Source organism: Pipistrellus hanaki, assembly GCF_964339955.1.
Source record: "Pipistrellus hanaki genome assembly, chromosome: 5".
Lineage (NCBI taxonomy): Eukaryota > Metazoa > Chordata > Mammalia > Chiroptera > Vespertilionidae > Pipistrellus > Pipistrellus hanaki.
The window spans coordinates 99,694,195-99,715,095 of NC_140507.1; the positions used below are offsets into that span (position 1 = coordinate 99,694,195).

The window sequence follows — 20,901 nt, forward strand, 5'->3', positions numbered from 1 at the left end:
GGCCCAGGGCCGAGCCCCTCGGCCACGGCTCCAGCACACACGCACACACACACACTCACACACGTGCCCACACATGCACACACACCCACGTGCACACACCCAGCACACGAATGCACACCCACGCACACACGCACACACACGCGCGCGCGCACATTCAGCACATGCACACACACGCGCACATGTACACACACGTGCTCACATGCACACGCACATACATGCACACACCCACACACCCACACGCACACCCAGCACACACACACACACGCTCGCTCCCCCAGCCCCGGCCCCCAGGAAGTGGAGGCCACAGATGTCGCGGTGGCTTTCCAGGAGCACAGTCAGGCCCATCTGTTGCCGCCTCCAAGGCCCTCATTTAATTCTCATCAGAAAGCGATACAAATCCCGTTCCCTCGGAGGTCGCGGTGAGCTGTGTGCGGGCCGTTTACCCTCCACGGGGGATGAAAAGGACCTTTCATGTGGCCGTGCTGGCGCCCGCGGAGCGCCTCCAGTGGGGCTTCAGAGAGAAAACCCTAATCTCCCTCGTTTCTTCTTGGACAAGAGGGAAGCCGAGGGCCATCCTGGGAAGTGCGTCGCTGTTTTTAATTTCTGTAGGAGGCAGACACCCTCGCTGGAGAGGACAGAGCGGGGTTCTGGCCCAGGTTCCCGTTCAGGCCCGGGAGACCTGGTGGCACCCGCCCTGAGAACAGTGGCGCCGGCAGGCTTCGCCGCTCCTTTCAGTCGCCTCCTGGTCTGCGTGGAGGAAATTCAAGCGTCCGATGAACTTTCTTCGGCCCAGGCTGGGCAGGAGCTGGTTGACTAGTGAAGTGAGAGAGGACATGGGTCATGTATGTGTGTGTTTACAGACCGCTTTGCTGGAAGCTGAGAGTCCTGGAACCTCCGTTCGGCCTGTCTGTGCACACGGATGTGTTTGGAAGTATTCAGGGTTGTCGGTAGCTGGAAGGCAATGGTTTTAGAAACCCTGTGGGTTCTGACCCTGATGCCCTCATCTCTCCACTGGGAAGCCCGGAGCCTGCCTCTCCGAGTGCTGTGCGCAGGCTCGAGCCCCCCCAGGGGCTCCCACGGACAGTGCCCCCCATTACCCCCCCCCCCCGCCTGGTGTCTGTGATGATAAACTGGAATTTAAAATGTTATTGGGTCGGCAGCTAAGTAATTGCGGGTTTCACACATATATGGCTTCAGTTGAATTTTTAGTTTGCAGACGTAGTACAAATGTAAAACACATTTTGTTATTTGATAGTTGGCTATTCAGCTGTTAATCAGTAAAAAAAGTTTTTTGATCTGTTTTGTAGTTTTCGTTTGGCGTTCGTTGAAAAATGGAAAATCAAAAGGAACATTTTCGTCATATTTTGCTTTTTTATTTCCGCAAAGGGAAAACGCATCGCAAGCTCATAAAAAGTTATGTGCTGTTTATGGTGACGAAGCCTTAAAAGAACGGCAGTGTCAAAATTGGTTTGCCAAATTTCGTTCTGGTGATTTTTCACTCAAAGATGAAAAACGCTCTGGTCGTCCAGTTGAAGTTGATGACGCCCTAATCAAAGCAATAATCAATTCGGACTGTCACAGTACAACACGTGAGATTGCAGAGAAGCTTCATGTATCACATACATGCATTGAAAATCACTTAAAACAACTTAGCTATGTTCAAAAACTCGATACATGGGTTCCTCACGAACTGAAAGAATCACAGTTAACGCAACGCATTAGCAGCTGCAATTTGCTAAAGAAACGTAATGAAAATGATCCATTTTTAAAACGACTGATAACTGGCGATGAAAAATGGGTTGTTTACAACAATATCAAGCGGAAAAGATCGTGGAGCAGGCCAGGTGAACCAACTCAAACAACATCAAAAGCTGATATTCATCAAAAGAAGGTTTTGTTATCAGTTTGGTGGGATTACAAAGGAATTGTCTACTTTGAACTCTTACCACCCAACCGAACGATCAATTCTGATGTCTACATTGAACAACTAACGAAATTAAACAATGCAGTTGAAGAAAAGTGGCCCGAATTGACAAATCGAAAAGGTGTTGTATTCCATCATGACAATGCAAGGCCACACACATCTTTGGTCACTCGGCAAAAATTAATGGAGCTTGGTTGGGATGTTTTGCCACATCCACCATATAGTCCTGACCTTGCACCATCTGATTACTTTTTGTTTCGATCTTTACAAAACTCCTTGAATGGTAAAAATTTCAATAATGATGATGATGTCAAATCGTACCTGATTCAGTTTTTTGCTAATAAAAACCAGAAGTTTTTTGAACGTGGGATTATGATGCTGCCTGAAAGATGGCAAAAGGTCATTGATCAAAATGGGCAATACATTACAGAATAAAGTTATTTAGTTCCATGAAAAAATTGTCTTTGATTTTCTTTAAAAAATCCGCAATTACTTAGTTGCCGACCCAATACGTAGCTCTGGAGCCCTGGCCAGTTTGGCTCAGTCGCCTGTGACTGAAGGGACCCGGGTTTGATTCCGGTCAAGAGCATGGACCTTGGTTGTAGGCTCCTCCCCACCCGGACCCTGGTCGATGCACATGCAGGAGGCAACCAATGGATGTGTTTCTGTCACATCTCTCTCTGTGTGTCTTTCCCTCTCTCTTCCACTCTCTCTAAAGTCAATGTTAAGATATCCTTGGGTGAGGATTAAAAAAACACACAAAACACAGCAGTTATAATCTCAGTTCTTTAACGTTTGGGACGTGGGCCTATTTCTTTAAGTGACTGGAACACATTTCTCTCATGGAACCCACAAGCGGCCAAAGGAAAAGCCCAGCCCTTCAGCGTGGCTGTTCTCTTCTCCAAACGCCAGGACCGAGTCCTCTCTGAGGAAACACAGAGGGCAGGAGGTCTGGCGCTGTGTCTGAGCCCTCCCCTGGTCCGGAGCAGCCATGGCTATATGGACAAATCACCGAACTTCTGGCTGTTTATATCTTCACCAGGGCATATCCGTTGCCACCTGTCTCAGTGTGACCTTGTGAACATAAGATAATCCACCAATTCCTCTACTGCCTTTGGCCAGGATCCCATCTACCTTTACTCGTACAGTTGGGCTTAGAGTGAATTCTCCAGCTGGTGTCAGTGAGTCTGACTAGGGATTGGGGGCGGGGGGGGGGGGGGGGGCTGTCATTGAGGAAAAGTCTGCTCTGTTGCTCTGCAGCCTGCAAAGGCGTGGAGCACAGGACTGCCCAGCCCCAGCCCCGCCACCCCCTGTGCAGGAGTCTGCGAACAGTGCCCAACGTGTTCTAGTGCAGGCACCCGCGTGAGCTGGCAAAGCCAAGTGCTAAGGAATCTGTGGAAAACACTCTTCTGTCTGCTGTAATAGATGGTGTAAAAGCAAATGTGTTTCACTTGCTATTTCAATTCACTGTCCTTAAAGAGTATTTCTGTGTCGGAGATAGTTCCATGCTGGCGAATGTGCCTCCATTCGCTGAAAGCAAAGAGTAGAGTTAACAACACAGCTCCGGTCCCACCCGCCCCCTGAGAGAAAGGAGATGCAAGCATCCTTCAGTTCCAGGAACTCCCAACAATGGCTGCCTGCCCATCAGGCCAGCGACAGCACGTTCCCCACAGCACCGGACTCAGTGATGAGCTCAGCAGAAGCACACAGGCCTGCAGCTCAGCTCCTCGCTTCCACGTCAGCCTTGAGAAACCGGGGCCAGGCTCTGCAGTCCTGGAGAGCAGGGTGCCTGGGGGTCTGACAGAGTCTTTCTGGTCAAAGGAGCCAGGCAAGAGCCTGGTAGGAGCTGGCAGGAACAGGGAGGAGCTGGCAGGAACAGGGAGGAGCAGGGAGGAACTGGCAGGAACAGGCAGGAGCAGGGAGGAGCAGGCAGGAGCAGGGAGGAGCAGGAAGGAGCAGGCAGGAGCAGGGAGGAGCAGGAAGGAGCAGGCAGGAGCAGGGAGGAGCAGGGAGGAGCTGGCAGGAACAGGGAGGAGCTGGCAGGAACAGGGAGGAGCAGGCAGGAGCAGGGAGGAGCAGGCAGGAGCAGGGAGGAGCAGGCAGGAGCAGGGAGGAGCAGGAAGGAGCAGGCAGGAGCAGGGAGGAGCTGGCAGGAGCAGGGAGGAGCAGGCAGGAGCAGGGAGGAGCTGACAGGAACAGGCAGGAGCAGGGAGGAGCAGGGAGGAACAGGCAGGAGCAGGGAGGAGCAGGGAGGAGCAGGGAGAAGCAGGCAGGAGCAGGGAGGAGCAGGCAGGAGCAGGGAGGAGCAGGGAGGAGCAGGCAGGAGCAGGGAGGAGCAGGCAGGAGCAGGGAGGAGCAGGCAGGAGCAGGGAGGAACAGGGAGGAGCAGGGAGAAACAGGCAGGAGCAGGGAGGAGCAGGGAGGAGCAGGCAGGAGCAGGGAGGAGCAGGCAGGAGCAGGGAGGAGCAGGCAGGAGCAGGGAGGAGCAGGGAGGAACAGGGAGGAGCTGGCAGGAACAGGGAGGAGCAGGGAGGAACAGGGAGGAGCAGGCAGGAACAGGGAGGAGCAGGGAGGAGCAGGCAGGAGCAGGGAGGAGCAGGCAGGAGCAGGGAGGAGCAGGCAGGAGCGGGGAGGAGCTGGCAGGAGCAGGCAGGAGCAGGGAGGAGCAGGGAGGAACAGGGAGGAGCAGGCAGGAGCAGGGAGGAGCAGGCAGGAGCAGGGAGGAACAGGCAGGAGCAGGGAGGAACAGGGAGGAGGAGGAGGGAGGACTCCGCGTGTGTGTGCACATAGGCTGCTCTGTAGCCAAGAGATAGGTGAGCGTAACAGTAACCGCGCTCTTCTCTTATGCACGCTTCCTCCGAGGTCACACACACAACTAGGGAGAAGCACAATCGTCCTTGTTGGCAGAGCCTGGCTGTGGGGCGGGGCCTGCCGGTCGCGTGCTGAAGCGTTGGCGCGTGGATGTTTGGCCCTAAATGTGTGGGCACTGAGCAGGCGTCCCTCACAGGACGTCCACTCCAGGAGCACGAGTCCCCACTTGTTCCCGGTTTGCGGCGCTCCTGCGGAGACCCAGCTGTCGTCCACCAGGAGTGTGGTCTGCAACCCCAGCCAGAGCCCCCACCCGCAGCCTCTGGCACTTTAAGTATAAAATAAATAATGAGCTTTGTGTGTGAGTGGGAGCAAAGAGGAGGATCAGGGCTGGCGTTTCTGTCTGGGCTGGGAGCTGCCCTGGCCACTGGGGGTGGGGAGGGAGGCAGGGCCTCCCCACGCCTGTGCTGCAGCCAACAGTGATTAAACCTCAGAGGCTGGGCTCTCAGGTTTCATTTTCATGCAAATAACTCACATCTTTCTTCCTTAAAATGTCTTCCCGGTCATAGTATTTCAATGCTGGGCTAGGGTTTCTGTTCCTTACTTGCTGTGGATCTGGAGAGTGGCTGAGGGGGTGACCCCATTATTACAGGGCGATATGCTGGGAACAATGGCAAGAAGCTGGAGACTTGGCACAGCGAGCAGTTTCCTTTCTCAAACCCATAAACACCAAAGAAGCCAGCCAGGCACCCAAACCCAAGCAAACTAAAGAAAAAATTGGATGATTTTTTTAAAAAGGAAATTTTATTTTTTGAAAAAAATTAACAATAATATCTGATCCCTACGAAGCTCTTACTGCGTGATAGGCGCCTGCATTTGCATGTTAACTCACCTTATAGAACTCTGTGAGCCCTGGCTGTGTGGCTCAGTGGATAGAGCGTTGGCCTGCGAACCGAAGGGTCTGGTGTTCAATTCCAGTCAAGTTCACACATACCTTGGTTGCAGGCTCCTCCTTGTCATGGCATGTGCAGGAGGCAACCAATCAGTGTTTCTCTCACATCGATGTTTCTCTCTGTCTTTCCCTCTTCTACTCTCCCTAAAAATCAAAGAAAAATTATCCTCGGGTGAAAAATTTAAAACACACACACACACACACACACACACAAAAATAAATAAATAAATAAATAAATAAATAAATAAATAAATAAATAAATAAATATAAAAAACACAACTCTGAGGTTGGAACTATTCATCTGCCTTTCTCATTTCTGAGGACTTCGGATCTGGTTGGCCCAAGGCCAGTGGGGAACAGAACCCAAACCCCAGCTGAGGGCCTGAGGGCAGATCCCTGAGCTGAGCCTGTGCCCTTGGATGACAGGCAGTGAAACAGCAACTTTCATGTCTCTCCTCCTGTGCTTTCGGACCCTCTCACCCCTTTCTCCAGGACAGACTGTCCCAAGGCAGGCGGCTCTCTAACGTCAAGAAACCCGCAGGCTCTGCAGAGCCACTCCCGAGGCCGGAGCGGAACACAACTTGAAGGGTTTTGTTGCAAAATTAACTCTAATCCCCCATCACTGGCCTCAGGAGACAGGCCCCCTGCGCTGGCGAGTTCCCGCCGAGGGCCGCGCAGCAGCGGGTCCTCAGTGAACCAGCTTCTTCATCGCTGGTGAGGCCTCTCTGTTCCTTCTTTATTTTTCTTTTTAAAAATACTTTAAAAAATATTTTTATTGATTTTAGAGAGGAAGAAAGAAGGAGAGAGAGAAACATCGATAATGAGAGAATCGGATCGGCTGCCTCCTGCATGCCCCGCACTGGGGATCGAACCCATAACCGGGCATGTGCCCTGATGGGAATCAAACCCGGGACCCCTCAGTCCGCAGGCTGACGCTCTGTCCACTGAGCCACACCAGCCAGGGCTGTTCCTTCTTTTAAAGATGAACAGTTCCTCTTCCAGCAAAGCCCTCCCACTGTGTCTTCCGCCAGAACAGGCCTCCGCGTAGTAGGAAGCAGAGTGCTGCCTCCCGGGCAGGCCTTCCTGCCCGGCCTTCCTGCCCCGGCTGCCCCCTGGGCGGGCTGTCTGAGTGGCAGAGCCGCCTCGCTTTGGGGTCAGAGACACAGACGACCTCCCGGAAGAGGCCCGGAGCCTCCAACGGGCCAGATGGCAGCCGGGCTCACTGGACCCAGGTGTGGCTCTGGGAGCCGGGCCAGGTGTCACCGGTAACCGGAGCCGAGCGAGCTTTTCTTCTTCCTCTTCTCCCTGAGGCAGCAGGTGCCCCGCCCGTGACCCGGAACCCTCCCTGCCCTCCTGGCCCTCAGGTGTGACAGAGGGCCACGGGCAGGGCTTCCGTGCGGAGTGACCCAGCTGCGCCCTCCCTGGCACCCGAGAGCCGGGCAAGAAGTGCGTGCCCCCTGCAGCCTCTCCCAGAGGTGCTGAGAAACCGCAGCCCGCTCTCCTGCTCCCGGCACATGGCCGCCAGCGACGGCCACAGTAATGGCTCCGCCACGCATGCACATCCCGGGCTCTCCGCACCGAGAGGACCTGCTCCCGGAGGCTGTCCCCGGCGATTTCCGCCTGACCCCGCAGGCCCCTGCTCGGCCCCTGCCATGGAATCAGAGTCACACCCTGAGGCAGAAGTTCATGTTTATAACTCAGCCACACTCCGGGCCCAAGTTCCATTTTATTCTTTCTAAGGAGGTCAGGGCACATGCCGGGGCTGCGGCCTCGATCCCCAACAGAGGGCATGCAGGAGGCAGTGGATCAGCGATTCTCTCTCTTCATTAATGTTTCTATTTCTCTCTCTGAAATCAATAAAAAATATCTTAAAAAATGAAGTCTGACAGCTGAAACCGGTTTGGCTCAGTGGATAGAGCATTGGCCTGCAGACTGAAAGGTACCAGGTTCGATTCCAGTCAAGAGCATGTACCTTGGTTGCGGGTACAAGAGGCAGCTGATCAATGATTCTCTCTCATCAATGTTTCTAACTCTCTATCTCTCTCTCTTCCTCTCTGTAAAAAATCAATAAAATAAGTCTGACAGATATCACACAATTGTGAAATAGGTGTCATATGCACGGAGCATGATGGATACCCACAGATGGAACAATGAATACACGCCATCTGCAGGTCTCTGTGCTCACCCCTTCCCTCCCTCTCCCCTCTGTGAATCCTCTGATCTGACTTTTCTTAATTCATATCCCACTTGACTGAACTCAACATGTTTTTTTTGTTTTATGTCGTTTTTTGTTAATCCTCACCCAAAGATAATTTTTTTTCCCATTGATTTTTAGAGAGAGTGGAAGGGAGGGGGAGAGACACAGAGAGAGAAACATCGATGTGAGAGTGACACATTGGTCGGTTGCCTCCCACACATGCCCTGTCCAGGGCGTGGATTGAGCCTGCAACCAAGGTGCATGCCCTTGACTGGAATCGAACCCGGGACCCTTTAGTTCACAGGCCTAAGCTCTACCCACTGAGACACACTGGCCGGGGCTCAACATGTTCTGACAGCAATTACCATTCCATTAGAATAGTTTCTAATTTCCATAATGATGACTTCTTTGGCCTGCAGTGACCTAGGAGAGTATTTCTTAATTTTTTTATTGCCTTCTCTTGGAATTTTCATTTTTTTTCTTCTACTAGTTTTAAAGTTATGTCTTATTACAATTTTCTTAGGGATTATCTTAAAATTTTTGTCACAGTTCAAAGTTAATGTTTCCCCTCCTCCTAACCAACTCAAAGATCTGAGAACACTTTCCTACCCGCTCTCTCCTCCCGACATGGATTCTGTTGGTGTTTGTGCATACTTTTCTTTTTTATTCATCTCTGCAAAAAACCAATAAAATATTTTGAAGAAAAGTGAGGGCGCAGCTCACTCGCCGCTCAGTCCTGACCTCTCATCTCCAGCTTATTCCTCAGTCTCCACACTGACCTCCCTGGGTAGCCATGGTCCCGGGTCCGGGGAGCACCAGTCACCTCAGGCTCGCTCTGCTCCATTGACTGGCTCGCTCTGGACCCGGTACTTTGCATAGAAAGGCAGGCACACGGCCAGCTCGTCCCACAAAATGCTTGAGCTTAAAAGAACATGGAAAACCATCAGTCCAACAGCCCAATGCCCTGCATGGAGGAGAGAGCCTGACCCTGGCCACGAATGCTTCCTCAGGGCTCCCTGCGTGAGCACTCTTTCAGATAACCAGGCTGTTGTCGTCAAGAACTCTGCCAGTTCTTCCACACATACAGCGTCACTTTCCGTGAACAAGCCCGTGGCACCTACCCTTGGCTCAGTGCGTGTGTGTGTGTGTGTGTGTGCGTGTGTGTGTGTGTATGTGTGTGCTGGGCATGTGTTTTAAAACTCAAACTCTCCCATCCAGGTTAGAATGAAAAAGGCAAAATTTAGATTATACAGTCAGCTCACCCTTCATTTTCTATTCAAAAAATAGAAGAAAGATATTAAAAAAAAATTCTTGCTTTCAATTTCAAATTTAAAACCAAGATTTTTTGGTTGTTAATCCTCATCTAAGGATATTTTTTTCCATTGATTTTTAGAGAGAGTGGAGGAGAGGGGGAGAGACAGAGAGAGAAACATCATCAATTGGTTGTCTCCTGCACAGGCCCCAATGGATCAAGTCTGCAACCCAGGTAGATGCCCTTGACTGGAGTCAACCTGAGACCCCACAGTCTGCAGGTCAATGCTCTGTCCACTGAACCAAACCTGCTATGGCTAAAACCAACTTCTTTAAAAAAAAAAAATATATATATATATATATATATATATATATATATATATGTGTGTGTGTGTGTGTGTGTGTGTGTGTGTGTGTGTGTGTATTTATTGATTTCAGAGAGGGAGAGAGATAGAGAGATAGAAACATCAATGATGACAGAGAATCATTGATTGGCTGCCTCCTGCATGCCCCCTACGGGGGAGGGGGGATATCGAGCCCACAATCTGGGTATGTGCCCTTGGCTGGAATTGAACCTGGGACCCTTTTAGTCCGTAGCAGACACTCTTTCCAATGAGCAAAACCAGCTAGGGCAAAAATCAACTTCTTTGGGAAAAAAAAAAAAAAAATATATATATATATATATATATTTCAGAGAGGAAAGGAGAGGGGAGAGGGAGAAGAGATAGAACCATCCTTGATGAGAGAGAATCATGGATCGGCTGCCTCCTGTATGCCCCCTCCTGGCGATGGAGCCCACACCCCAGGCATGTACCCTGACTGGGAATAAACCATGACCTCCTGGTTCATAGGTCAATGCTCAACCACAGAGCCAGCAGGCAGGACTGCACCCAGCTGCTTGCAGTGAGGCCATTGAGTGTGAGACCGCAGTCTGCCTGGCAGCACACAGTGATCCTGCGGCGCTGTGTCCACGCACGATGAGATGGGTGGCGGCAGGCCCTCGGGTTTCCTTACTTCCTTTCAGATGCTATTGTCTGGTGATAAGATTCTACCTGCGAGGTGTCTACACCGGACTGCAGCTCACTCTCTTCTGGAGAGTCAGAAGGAGAGCAAGTTTGCTTGTATTGTTTATAATACACACTAGTGATCTGGTGCACGAAATTCATGCACAGGGGAGGGGGGCGGTGTTCTCCAGCCCAGCCTGCACCCTCTTCAAGCTGGACTCCTTGAAGGATGTACTACTGCCAGTTTACAGTCGTATATCTGCCAGTTTACAAGGGATCAAGTCTAAACTGGCAATTGGACATCCCTCTCACAATCTGGGACTGCTGGCTCCAGCCACTCACCTGCCTGCCTGATTGCCCCTAACCACTCTGCCTGCTGGCCTGCTTGCCCCCAACTGCCTCCCACTGATGGCCTGCTCACCCCCAACTGACCCCTCTGCTGGTCTGCTTACCCCCCACGGCCCCGCCTCCCACCAGCCTGATCACCCATAACTGCCATCCCATCCTGGCCTGATCAGCTCCCAGCAACCCAAGCTCCCAGTCCCTGCTTTTTTTCTTTCTTTTTTCAGCGCCTCCTTGAACAGAGGCCAGTCTCACTGGAAGCAAGTATCTGAGATTTATTTGTCTTTTATAATTGAAACTTTGTAGCCTTGAGTGGAGGCCAGGGCTAACCAGGGCAGGCGGGAAGCTTGGCTTTCTCCAATGCCAGGGCAACCCAAGCCTTCTGCTCCCTCCAGCTCTGTGGCCACTGCCATCTTGGTTGGGTTAATTTGCATATTCACTCCTGATTGGCTGATGGGTGTGGCCTGTGGGTGTAGCAGAGTTTTGGTCATTTTACATGTTTCTCTTTTTTTAGTGTAAATTCTTCAACAAAAGGAAGACAGAGAAAAAGGCTTGTTAATCAGATAACTGGCTGATATTTATTAGTCAGGCCTTTTTGTACTGTCAGTACATTATTTGCTCTTGAATGACCATGACCACAGTAGCTCATGACAATGTAGTCACGTTGACAGAAGAGGCATGTTAGCCACATGTCTGTTCAATTGCAGTGGGGAGACCTATTCATCGTACGACAGAGCTAGGAAGCTGGGTTTTCTGAGCTATCATCTCCCTCTTATTTGGGAGTGTGCCTAGCTGGGGAGAACTTTATATTTGCATCTGTCATTGACTATCTTAATGTATTATTATTATTATTATTATTATTATTATTATTAATCCTCACCCGAGGATATTTTTCCATTGATTTTTAGAGAGAGTGGAAGAGAATGGAAAGACAGACAGAAACATCGATGTGTGAGAAACACATTGATTGGTTGCCTCCTGCATGCGCCCCAGGGAGGAGCCTACAATTGAGGTCCATGCCCTTGACTGGAATCGAGCCTGGGTCTCTTTCATTTGCAAGGCCGTTGCTCTATCCACACCAGCCAGGGCTATCATTGCCTATCTTACTCCACATGCCACGGACACACGGGGGAAGTCAGCAATGGGCTCCCATGGGCTGTCTGAGTAGCAGGCACGTCCACCAGAAACTTCCTGGGGACTCCACAGGGGCAGGCGGTGGTGTCCCCAGAACCCAGGGGTGGACCGGAGGGGTTTGGGAGTCAGGTGCATTAGCTGTCTGCATCTTCCTGGTCTCCTCCAGTCTTACAGGTCTTGGATGCTCAGTGAATTACCGAAGAAGGGCCTCATTCACTGAGAATGGATGTCTTCTCCTAGGTGGCTGAGCCCGTGGACCAGGGACGTGCACCCGCATGAGGGAGGGGCATGGACAGACCGGGCACGGTGGCCACACAACTGCAGGAGTGCCTGCACCTGCTGCAGCAGCTGGCAGAGGCTCCGGGCGCACCTGCACGGGACCAGCGCAGGGATGAGGACCAGCCGCAGGGAGGTGAGCCCTGCCACCACCGCGTCCCCCCACCCCCACCCCAGCCCTCATCTCTCCCCAGGCAGGCAGATGACCCAGGGACCGTGGATCTGGGGCAGGAATGGGGGAGGTGGGACGTGAGGGCAGGAGGAAGGCCACTCTGTTGTAGTGAATCCCTGTCAGTTCTCATTTTAGGCTTCAGTAAACAGGAGGCCACAAGACACAGTGAGGTTCAAGGGGAACAAAGGCTCCGAGTGGGCTGGTGCCCGCACGTTTCAGTTATGAACAAAAGAAGGCAACTTCTCAATGGTGGCATGTACTTTCTCTCAAATGGGGCTTTTGTGCCTCATCCATTTCCTTAGATGTCTCTGCTTTCCATAAACGTGTCACCACATCAGGCCAATCTCTCTTGTCTGGATCAATACATTTCTTTCTCTCTTTTTTTGAAAATGTTTCTTGTTCATAGTTTTACAGCTGTCCCCGTTTTCCACCATTGCCCCCCTCCACCTAGTTCCTGCCACATCCCAGGCCTTCACCACTCTATTGTCTGTGTCCATAGGTAATATAGGACATAAATTCTTTGATTAATCTGTTCCATGTTTCCATACCTCTGGTTCTCTTTTATTCCTCCTCCCTTTCTTCCTCAAAAATATCCTTCAGTATTTCATATAATCCTGGTTTGGTGGTTATGAGCTCCTTTAGCTTTTACTTATCTGTGAAGCTCTTTTTCTGACCTTAAATTATAAATGAGAGCTTTGTTGTGTAGAGTAATCTTGATTGTAGGTCCTTGCTATTCATCACTTTGAATATTTATTGCTGCTCCCTTATGACCTGCATAGTTTCTGTTGAGAAATTAGTTGACAATCGTATGGGTGCTCCCTTATAAGTAACTGTTTTTCTCTTGGTGCTTTTAAGATTCTCTCTTTGTCTTTAGCCCTTGCCTTGAGTTATGCTGTGTCTTGGTGTGGGCCTCTTTAGGTTCCTCTTGTTTGGGTTCTCTGTGCTTCCTGGACTTGTATGTATGTCTATTTCTTTCACCAGGTAGGGGAAATTTTCTGTCATTATTTCTTCAAATAGGTTTGCAATATTTTGGTCTCTCTCTTCCCCTCTGGCACCCCCATGATTTGAATGTTGGTACGCTTGAAATTGTCACAGAGGCTCCTTACACTATCTTCATATTTTTGGATTCTTTTTTCTTTTTGCTCTTCTGATTAAATGTTTTTTCTTCATCATATTCCAAATTGTTGACTTGACTCTCAGCACCCTCTACTGTTGATTCCATGTAAATTATTCTTCATTTCAGTTAGTGTATGCTTAATTTCTGACTGGGGTCCTTTTTCACGTCTTCGATGTTCTCGCTGGTTTCTGTGGAATGCATGCTGAGAGGGGCATGGCCTGGAGACCTGTGGGTGCTCAGGAGAGCACCACAGGCATGGGAGGCAGGGGGGCTGACAGGAAGTGGCATGTTTGCCTTGAATGCTCTTGGTGAGCCTGAGATTGGTGTTTGCCTTGAATGCTCTTGGTGAGCCTGAGATTGGTGTTTGCCTTGAATGCTCTTGGTGAGCCTGAGATTGGTGTTTGCCTTGAATGCTGTTGGTGACCTCAGAGGGCTTGGGAGAGAGCAAGCAAAACAGAGCCAGCAGGTGTGAAAACTATTAAAGAACTCGGTGCAGGCCCACTCCCAGCCACCTGTGCTTCAGAAAACTAGGATCAACAAGGCAGAAGATGGGGTGGGCAGTCAAGACTGGAGGCAGTGAATTACTCCTAGTGAAAAGGGAAATGGCTTCAGAACCCACAGAACTTGATACCCATTTAGACTCAGAGAGAAGAGAGAACAGGAAGCCCAGGCTGACTCCTGGTGTCCAATCCGGGGATTGGGTGAGTGGGGAGCAGAGAGTAGAATGAGACACAGCTGGAGGGAAAGCGACAAGCTCTGTCAGAGGGATGCTGCGCCTGCGGTGTCTGCACAGCTCACACCTGGAGAGGCAGAGCTGGTGACACGGGCTCCGGGATCCAGAGGCTCCCAGAAGGCTAGGAGGCACTGCATGGCATGTGGCCTCTGGATGCCCACATGCCAGTAGGAACTGGGCGGCGACCAGAGTCAAACAGGAACGTTTTTACAGCAAAATTTTTCACTGAGCTCACTCCATAGGATAAACACCACCACCAGTGGCCTCTCATCACTTCAAGCTGCTTTAGGCATCAAACTTAAAGGTGCGCCCTCAAATTCCCAGAGCTTTCTGACCTCACTGCGTTTGGACAGAAGAGTGTGGACAGGTGTGCTAGTTAGATGTGGTGGCCCCAAAGAAATTAAATAGCCCTAGCTGGTTTGGCTCAGTGGCTAGAGCATTGGCCTGCAGACTGAAGGGTCCTGGGTTCGAATCTGGTCAAGGGTGCATGCCCATATCGTGGGCTCGATCACCAGTGTGGAGTGTACAGGAGGCAGCAGATCAATGATTCTCTCTTATTATTGGTGTTTCTATCTCTCTCCCCTCTCCCTTCCTCTCTGAAGTCAATAACAATGCAAATGTATTTAAAAGAGATTAAATAGATCGACTCCGAGAGGCAAGGGCATTTCACAGAAGACTGATGCCCTTTCACATTCCACTTGGGTTTTCCATGTTCTTTTCTGCATCCAAAACCCACCGCAGTGAGAGTGCAGGCGAGGGAGGTGGGTGCCAAAGGCCCAGGTGGTGTCTGCGGTGCAGCCCCAGGCGCTCCCGGACAGACCCTTTCTCACGTTTCAGGGAAACGATGTCTGCTTCACGCAGAGCTGCTCACAGGAGGGCTTCGCTTCCCCCGAGCCTCCCGTGCCTGCTGCGCCGTCTGCCCGGGGGGCAGGTTGCTCCTCGCTGCTATCCTTGGGGCCCAGGGGCTGGGGCAGTGTTTCTAATGACACCACGGAGGCACTTCATCACAGCCCAGGGCCACCGCCTTCCTCTGGAGCCATTCCTCACCTGAGCTCTGACCTTTCCAGCTGCGCTCCCGGACGAGCTGCGGACCCTCCTGCGGGAGGCCAAGGGCATGGCGTGGCCCTTCGTGCCCGAGAAGTGGCAGTACAAGCCCGCCACGGGCCCCGAGGACAGAGCCAACCTGCAGGACCTGGTGGGCGCCGGGCTGCAGCAGCTGCTGGTAGGACACCCCACCTGCTCCCGCCCCCCCGGGCGCGCTGCCTTGAGCACCGCCGTGGATGGAGAGTCTCTGAGGTCTAAGACAGCCCCTCTCCGTGGCCCCTCCGCAGCTGCCTAACGGGAGGGAACAGCTTTTAGAAAAGCATCTTGAGGTCAGGTACCTACATACCAGGCCCAGCGAGGGGAGGAGGGCATAGTGAGGCTATGCAGACGCTCCCCTGCCGCCGGCCAGAGCTGCGGTTCGATTGCACTGTGCCACGTTGCATTCTCGTTTGAAATGCTTCTTACTGAAAGTTGGGGTGCTGAAATGCCCAGACAGTGAGGCTCAGTGGTTGAGCGTCAACCTAGGAACCAGGAGGTCACGGTTTGATTCCCAGTCAGGGCACAGGCCTGGGTTACGGGCTGGATCCCCAGTGTGGGGCGTGCAGGAGGGAGCTGATCAATCATTATCTCTCATCATTGATGTTTCTCTCTCTCCAGCCTTCCCTTTCTCTCTGAAATCAATAAAAACATATTATAAATACATAAATAAATAAAAGTTGGAGAGCTTAAATACGGGAGGATGGCAAAAGTAAGTTTACAGTTGTTTGTATGGAAAATAATCCTATATAATAATGGCCTAATATGCAAATTGTCCCCTCAATTGGGAGTTTGACCCGGAGTTCAACCACTCATTATGATGTGTGCTGACCACTAGAGGGCAGCATGGAACAGGAGGGCATCAGCATGGTGTGCTGGCAGCAAGTGGCAGAGGAGTCAGAGGAGCTCCGATGAGAGTGGGACTGCGGTGGGATGGTAGAGCAGGTGAGCAGGTGGTGCCAGGCCAAGGCGGGTATGAGAGGGGCCCAATCACCCCACCGATCGCCCTGCAGATGGTGACCAGCGGCGGCGATGGGGAAGGGCTGCCGCCAGCTCCCAGGCACTGAGGGAGCCCTGGTGGGGGGCTGATCACTCAGGTGGAGGGGTGCGGGAGGGGCCCTGGGGTCCAGCTGCTACCCAGAGCCCAGAGGTCAGCAGGGACCTGCCCTTCCAAGCCAGACGCTCGTGCTACAGTCGCTGGCCAGGCATAGGAACCGCCCCCACGCGTGAGTTCCATGCACTGGGCCTCTGGTACATAAATAATAATACAAAGTAGACTCTGCATTTTATGTGCGCACAACTGTGGGCTCGAGTCTGCCTCCCCTGTGGACACACTCCCCACCTGTCTTCAGGGCGACATGCCATCTGAGCTGCTGGCCTGGCAGACTCCACCCAGACTGCGCCCGTCTCCTCGGGATCAGGTTGAGGAGGGAGCATCACCCAAGGTCGCTGACACACTTAGTCCCGCACTCACAGACCGGAGCTAATGACACCACTGCCTCCACCGGGGGGCGGGGGACAGTCTGGGGTCGGAATTCAGCTCTGGATATAAAGCCCCAGGGCTTGCTTTCCAGGAAGTTTCTCACCTGCATTGTCTCGGCTGAGTGTCAAGGGAGAGACTTTGTGCGCGTCTATGCATTTTTTTCTCAAATGAAATATGTCTGGAGAGCAGGAGTTACAAGCAATGACAATACCCTAAACTTTATTTATTTATTTCATAGGCAAATAAATGTATAGACGTTGTCTTTTTTAAGTATACTTTTTATTGTTGATAGAATTACAGATATCTCCCATTTTCCTCCCTTTAACTCCCACCTCCCAGTCCCTACCCCCGCCCCCAGGTCTTCCCCACGCTGTGGCCCATGTCCACGGCTGTGTCTATCCTATATAGTAAAAGCCTAGTATGCAAATAGACTGGATAGTGGAACAACCGGTGGAACGACTGGTCACTATGATGTGCACTGACCATCAGGGGGCAGACGCTCAACACAGGAGTTGAGCCAGCTAAGATGGGTGCCAGCAGCACTCCCCTCCCACCATCACCCCGAAGATCAGCCCTAATTGCTGGCCAGGCCTAGGGACCCCACATGCATGCATTTAGTGCACCAGGCCTCTAGTAAGTATATAGGTTCTGTGGTTTATCTCTTCTTGTCCCTCAGCCCCACGTTAAGGTATGGCAGTCTGGTCCGTGCCTCCCTGCTTCGGGTCTTATTCTGTTGGTCAATTCATTCTATTCATTAGATTCCACATATGAGTGAGGTCATGTGATACTTGTCTTTCTCTGACTGGCTTATTTCACTCAGCACAGTGCTCTCCAGGCCCCTCCATGCTGTCCCAAAGGGTAAGAGATCCTTCTTTTTACAGCTGCATAGTACTCCATGGTATAGATGTACCACAGCTTCTTATCCACTCGTCTGCTGGTGGGCCATGGACTGTTTCCAGATCTCAGCTATTGTAATTTGCGCTGCTATGAACATAGGGGTTCATTCTTTCTGGTGGTTTTTTTTTTTTTTTTTTTTTTTTTTTTTTAAGGATATATTCCCAGAACTTACATATTGTCTTTGCCTTCTAAACAAAAACCAAGGAAAGACCCTGAGCTGCATCCCAGCCTCTCCGCAGCATTAATATAAGCAGCAAATCCCCACCTTCCCACCCGCCAAAGCCAGACACACAGACCCCCGGCCTAAGCTGACGGGTCTGCAGCTGAGGGAAGCGGGTGGCTGCGAGGATGCAGGAGAGGATTAACACCTTGGCCATGTCAGTGGCCGAGAGGTGTGGAGGAGTGCCTGGTATTCACACATCCCTGTGCAGTCTGCAAAGTGCACAAGTGCCTTCTCGTTAATTCTCAGAACTGCCTCCAGTGCTTCCCCCTCCTCCCATTGTGACAGCAAGGACATGGTGCAGGGAGCTGACCGTCCACCCGGGGACAGACCACTGAGGGGAGCAGTCTCACAGCCCTCTCGGTCCCCCGGGGTCTCCCTGGGGCCCCGGGAGCTGGAGGAAGCTGGCTGGTGGGGCCTGGCTGCCCGAGGGGTCAGGGCCAGCACGCGGGGTGGGACACACTGAAATGTGGCGCGTGAGGCTGGAGAGCTGGATTTTCTCATGAGTGTGGCTGGCACAACAGGCAGCGTGTCTGGAACTGTGCCCTCTCCCTGGGGCGGGTCCCTCCGGAGATGCTGCCACTACTCGTTGCTAAAACATCTGCGGACACGGCAGTGCCCGGGGAGGCCAGGCGCGTCCCGGGGTCGTGAGCTGCAGGGACCTCGGGGGACCTCGATCCTGCCTCGCACAGGTGTCCCGCCGCCTAGGGGCGCCCCCTCCTGGTCCTGGGGACCACAGTCCAATCGCCCCACCTTTGAAGTGTTCTTCTGTCTTCATGGTGATGCATGTCCCAGGCCCTTTGTGCTGGGGCATGGGGCGTGGTGGGGGGTGGGGCGTCTGTGCTCGAGGTGATTGCCACTCGCCTGACATGCTGGCTCGTCTGTCATTAGTGCTGGTCAGAGAAAGGACTTAAACATGGAATTTCAAGGGAAAGTGAGCTCTCCTTCAGCTCCTTTTCTCAACACCATGTTTACGCTGCGTGGGGGGAGATGGAGTGCGGGGCAGCGATGGGGTTCTGAGGTGGGCAGCGGCCTGAGAGGCAGGCACTGCGACGGGTTTCTCTCAAGCGTTGGCGGCGTTTGCTTCTGTGACGGCATGACGGCGGCGAGCAGCGTCCCGGACCCGCCTGCGCGGGAGCTTTAGAGGACAGGGCGACCTCTGGTCCACCTTTGCTTCCAGTGACGTTCACTTTTCTGGAAGAACCATTTCTACACAGTGAGACGAGAGTATGAAAATAAAGCTTTTAAAAAATTTCTTTATTGATTAAGGTATCACATATTTGTCCTCAACCCCCTATTCCAACCCCCTACCCCTCCCAACTCATGCCCCCAACCCCCTATTGTCCTTGACCACTGGTTAGGCTCATATGTATTCACACAAGTCCTTTGGTTGATCTCTCGAGCTTTTCTGAAAGTATATATATATTTTTTTATTTTTTTATTTTTTTATTTTTTATTGATTTCAGACAAGAAGGAAGAGAGAAAAACACCAATGATGAGAGAGAATCATGGATCGGCTGCCTCCTGCATGCCCCACTCTGGGGATGGAGAACACAACCCGTGCTTGTGTCCTGACCAGAATTGAACCGTGACATCCTGGCTCATAAGTCGACGCTCAACCACTGAGCCACACCAGCCAGGCAGCTTTGGGGTTTTAATCAGTCACTTAGATCTTTCCCATCAGGGCACAGAAAGCAAAGTGAATGCAAGCCATATGCCTTCCTTCATTCAGCAAAGCTTTGTTGTCGGCAGTGTCAGGCATTTGAGTTCAAGCTCTGACATAACTCGAAGAACCAGGAACCCTGCCCACAGCCTGGAGACCACTCCCAGCATGGAGAGATGGGCCGCGCAGGTTGAAGAGCTGCTTGTTGGAGGCCACCATGGGTTGGCCACCTGACCTGTGGCAGGTGCTCCAACATTCCTCAGGCCGTCCAGGCGTGGCCACGTGACTGTCTCAACCGGTGAAGTGGGATCAATGGTGACAGACAGAGTCCTGTCCCGCAGCTCCAGGAGCCTGGTGAGTCTGGGCGTGAAGACGCTCCCTCCCTCCGCCTCGGCCTGGACTGAGGGTGAGAGACGCCCAATCTCGGAGCCATGGCCGGGCTGCAGCGGAGGGGTGAGCTTGTTATTAAAGCTCATTCTTTTCTTTTTTTAATATATTTTATTGATTTTTTTATAGAGAAGAGAAGAAGGGAGAGGGACAGAGAGCTAGAAACATCAATGGGAGAGAAACATCGATCAGCCACCTCCTGCACACCCTCTACAGGGGATGTGCCTGAAACCAAGGTACCTGCCCTTGACCGGAATTAAACTTGGAACCCTTAAGTCTGCAGCCCACGCTCTATCCACTGAGCCAAACCAGTCAGGGCAAAGCGCGTTCTTTAATAGCATGACAGCGAGCCTAGCTGGTGGGTCAGGGCTGGAGTGTCATCCCTACACCAAAACAGCTGTGGATCTGGTTCCCGGTCAGGACACAGATGTTGTGGGTTCAATCCCTGGTGATGTCTTTCTCTCTCTCCCTCTCTCTCTCAAATCAATAAACATATCCTTTGATGAGAAGAAATAAATAAAAAAATAACATGGCCCTGGCCAGTATGGCTCACTGGATAGAGCGTCGGCCTACGGACTATAGGGTCCCATGTTCAATTTCGGTCAAGGGCATGTACCTTGGTTGCAGGCTTTTCCCTGGCTCGGGCCCTGGTTGGGGCGGGTGCAGGAGGCAACCAATCAATGTGTTTCTCTCACATTGATATATCTCTCTCTTTCTCTCTCTTCCACTATCTCTATAAATCAGTGGGAAAATGTCCTTTGATGAGGATTAAACATGACAGTGAAGGGTGTTGGCAACAAAACCATTTTTTATGTCCATACTCCATAGTTTGGTTGTCTGGGGTTTTTTAATGAGGTCCTATTAAAGCAAGGCTAACCCTTATTGATTAAACCTCTATCTCTACTGTTTGTATAAATGTGACTCTGGAATTAGAAAACTCTAAAGTGACAAAACAGTTTCATTGGTTTCGAGGTGAATCAATACAAGAAAATGGTTTTAAATGACTGCTGTTTTCAGAATTACCAGGACAGCCGCAGGTCACGTGACTGAAAAAGGCGGGGTGGCTGTCACCCCCAGGTGCTTGGGAGTTTGAGTCAGATGAGGGACAGTCAGTGTCACTGGGTGGGGATTGCCGGTGCCTTAGGGTGGGCTCAGTAGGCAACCCCAGGGCAGAGGTCAGGGTGGAGGGGTGTCTATTTTGGGATTGCTTTCTCTTTCCTTAAACAGGCGGTGTCATGTACAGCAGATTTGGGAGAGGGCG

At 51.7% G+C, this 20,901-nt stretch overlaps 1 protein-coding gene across 9 annotated transcripts in view; it reads left to right on the plus strand.

Annotated features, from left to right (window-relative positions):
* ALPK1 (alpha kinase 1) overlaps nt 1–20,901 on the plus strand; it is a 59,234-nt gene that overhangs the window by 14,991 nt on the left and 23,342 nt on the right. For 6 of the 9 annotated variants that reach the window (XM_084883322.1, XM_084883325.1, XM_084883330.1 and 3 more), the window contains 2 exons: nt 11,853–12,024; nt 14,978–15,132. The exons of 1 other annotated variant lie outside the window; for it this stretch is intronic. In XM_084883322.1, the coding sequence (XP_084739448.1) occupies nt 11,901–12,024; nt 14,978–15,132 (279 nt within the window). In that variant the 5' untranslated portion in view covers nt 11,853–11,900. Of the gene's footprint in view, nt 1–11,852; nt 12,025–14,977; nt 15,133–19,559; nt 19,608–20,901 lie in introns of those variants that run through there. 2 more of the 9 variants (XM_084883326.1, XM_084883327.1) reach the window with 2 other exon arrangements.